General features: G+C 53.1%; 1 protein-coding gene across 1 annotated transcript in view; it reads left to right on the top strand.

Annotated features, from left to right (window-relative positions):
• Positions 1–2500, top strand: part of sox18 (SRY-box transcription factor 18) — a 5364-nt gene that overhangs the window by 1399 nt on the left and 1465 nt on the right. Inside the window, exon 2 of the mRNA XM_063208840.1 lies at positions 1311–2500. This exon is cut by the window's right edge and continues 1465 nt beyond it. Coding sequence (XP_063064910.1) covers positions 1311–2500 — 1190 coding nt within the window. The remainder of the gene's footprint in view (positions 1–1310) is intronic.

A 2500-nucleotide genomic window follows, 5' to 3' on the forward strand; every position in this document is an offset into this window, starting at 1 on the left:
GCATGTGTTTTTTTGTGTATGAGCGTGTGAGCGTGCCTGTTTTTGGGGTGTGTGTGTCTGGGGGGGCGTGGGGGGGGTGATGGTTGGTTGTTAGCCACCCGTGGCCCCTGGGAGCCTTCAGGGCAACCCCCCACAGCAGTCAGAGAAGGGGGGGGGCTCGGAGGCTAAAGGGGGGTGGGGGGTCTCGTCACAGGCCACCAGCCACCACTTGTTTTTCATGGTGCCGCTGACCTGGTTTGTCTGCTGGGAGCTTACATTATGCTGCTGTCTGCGCTGTCACAACTCATTTGGGCCGTGAGGGGCGCGAGCCTTGTTAGCACTCAACGCCAACTGTTGTTTTGTGAAGGGAACAGGCAAGGCCAGGGCAGGGCAGGGCAGGGTACCCCAAATCTTTTTTTTTATCCTTGATGGGTTTTTTTTTCAAATCTTTATTATGTAGTGTGTAACCTTACACACCAACAGAGAATACTTTAAGACTATTTTTAATTAATAATATGCATAGATGAGAATATGGAAAATAAAAGAAATAAATATAGAACTTTTATATACATTTTCTAAAAGTAAGTAAAAGGGAATACATCATTTTAATCTCTTTGAATGCCTGTTATCATGGTACAAAAGAAAATATATACCAAAATCAGTCAGAGCAGTTAGTTACTGCAATACAAATTTGGCATTTATAAATATTCCATAATGTCTTGTTAATACAACTATTAATTGTCATAGTAATAGACCCCAATAAATAAAAATAACAAGATTAAAATAATAGCATCGCTGTTTTAGTGAAATTATTTTTTTCCTAATTCATAACTTCAAAAACTATTTAGAAAATGAATTACTCTTCAATAACTATAATAGAAAAGGAGAATCTGCTTGAGTAGCTTTTGCAACAAAGGATATCTTAAGTCTACAATTTCAGAATTGATACCTGTGCCGTAAACGTGAAGAGCAAAGTAACAACCCAGATTTCATGGAGAAACTTTTTGTAAGAGGCATGTGTCTTTGTGCTATTGTGTGTATGTGTGCATGTGTTTGTGGGTTTCTATGGACACATGTGTGAGTGCCTGGGTATGAGTTAGCGTGCATATTGTATGTATATGTGTATGCATGTGAGGATAACAGTGAGTATGCATGCATATGTATGTGTGTATGTGCATGCATATGTCTGTGAATATGTATGTGCATATGGTATATGTAAGTGTGTGCATATGTATGAACGTACGATGCGTCCCATGCTGTGCCCACATTTGTGGTCGGCTCTGACAGGCCCTGTCGTGAATTTGTATTGCGTGTTCTCCTCCGCTCTGCAGGCCAGTCGTGGAAGGCACTGAGCACCATGGACAAGCGGCCCTTCGTGGAGGAGGCCGAGAGGCTGCGTCTGCAGCACATGCAGGATCACCCCAACTACAAGTACAGACCCCGCCGCAAGAAGCAGGCCAAGAAGATGAAGCGCGTGGAGCCCAACCTGCTGCTCCACGGCCTGGGCCAGGGCATGGGAGGAGGCCCCCTGGGGGCGGATGGCTACCCCCATCACTCCCACCACCCGCACCACCCCCACCACCACCACTCGCTGCTGGGCTTCCGGGATCCTCACTCGGAGCTGGAGAGCTATGGGCTGCCCACGCCCGAGATGTCCCCGCTGGACGTGCTGGAGGAGGGCGGAGGGGGAGACGCCAGCGTGTTCTTCCCGCCGCACATGCAGGAGGACGGAGGAGCCCTGGCGCCGTGGGTGAACTACCACCACCACCACCAGCACTCCTCCCACCACCAGCACCACTCCCACTCCCACTCCCACTCCCAGCAGCAGCACCAGCACCAGCACCAGCAGCAACAGCATGTTCCACACCACGCCGCTGCTGGCACCGGCAACCCCCCTCTCCACCTCAGCCACAACGGCCACAACCACAACCACAACCCCCACGGGCCCATGAGTCCACACATGCACCCCACCCACCCTTCCTCCCACTCCCACTCCCCCGCACACCCCCATCTTGGTCAGAAGTCTCCCCTGGCATGCCGCCCGGGCCCGGTCCAGGAGTCCAAGTGCCTACCCCAGGAGACGTCTTCCACCACGAACGCTCACCCTCTCTCCACCCACGGCCACCCACACTACCCACCGACGGCAGCCTCCATGGGGCTGTCCGAACCCACCAAAGCCCCTCTAAGCGGCAGCACCACCAGCTCCACCTCTGGCAGCCCGGTCGGATACTATAGCCAGCTGTACGGCAACACTCCCCAGGCAGCCTTCCCCTCACACCTGGGCCAGCTCTCACCACCTCCAGAGGCCCCCGCCGCAGCAGCCTCCGCTCCCCAGTCCCAAGCACCCCAGGCTGGCATGGACTCTGTGGACCAGCTGGGTCCCTCCTCAGAGTTCTGGGGGGAGGTGGACCGGCATGAGTTCGACCAGTACCTAAGCGCCAGCCGGACTCGTCTGGGGGAGGGGGTTTACGGTGGTCTAGTCCTACCCAAACACGGCGGTGGGATGGTGAGGCACTCGTCG

This window comes from Engraulis encrasicolus, chromosome 10 (genome assembly GCF_034702125.1).
Source record: "Engraulis encrasicolus isolate BLACKSEA-1 chromosome 10, IST_EnEncr_1.0, whole genome shotgun sequence".
NCBI classification, from domain to species: domain Eukaryota; kingdom Metazoa; phylum Chordata; class Actinopteri; order Clupeiformes; family Engraulidae; genus Engraulis; species Engraulis encrasicolus.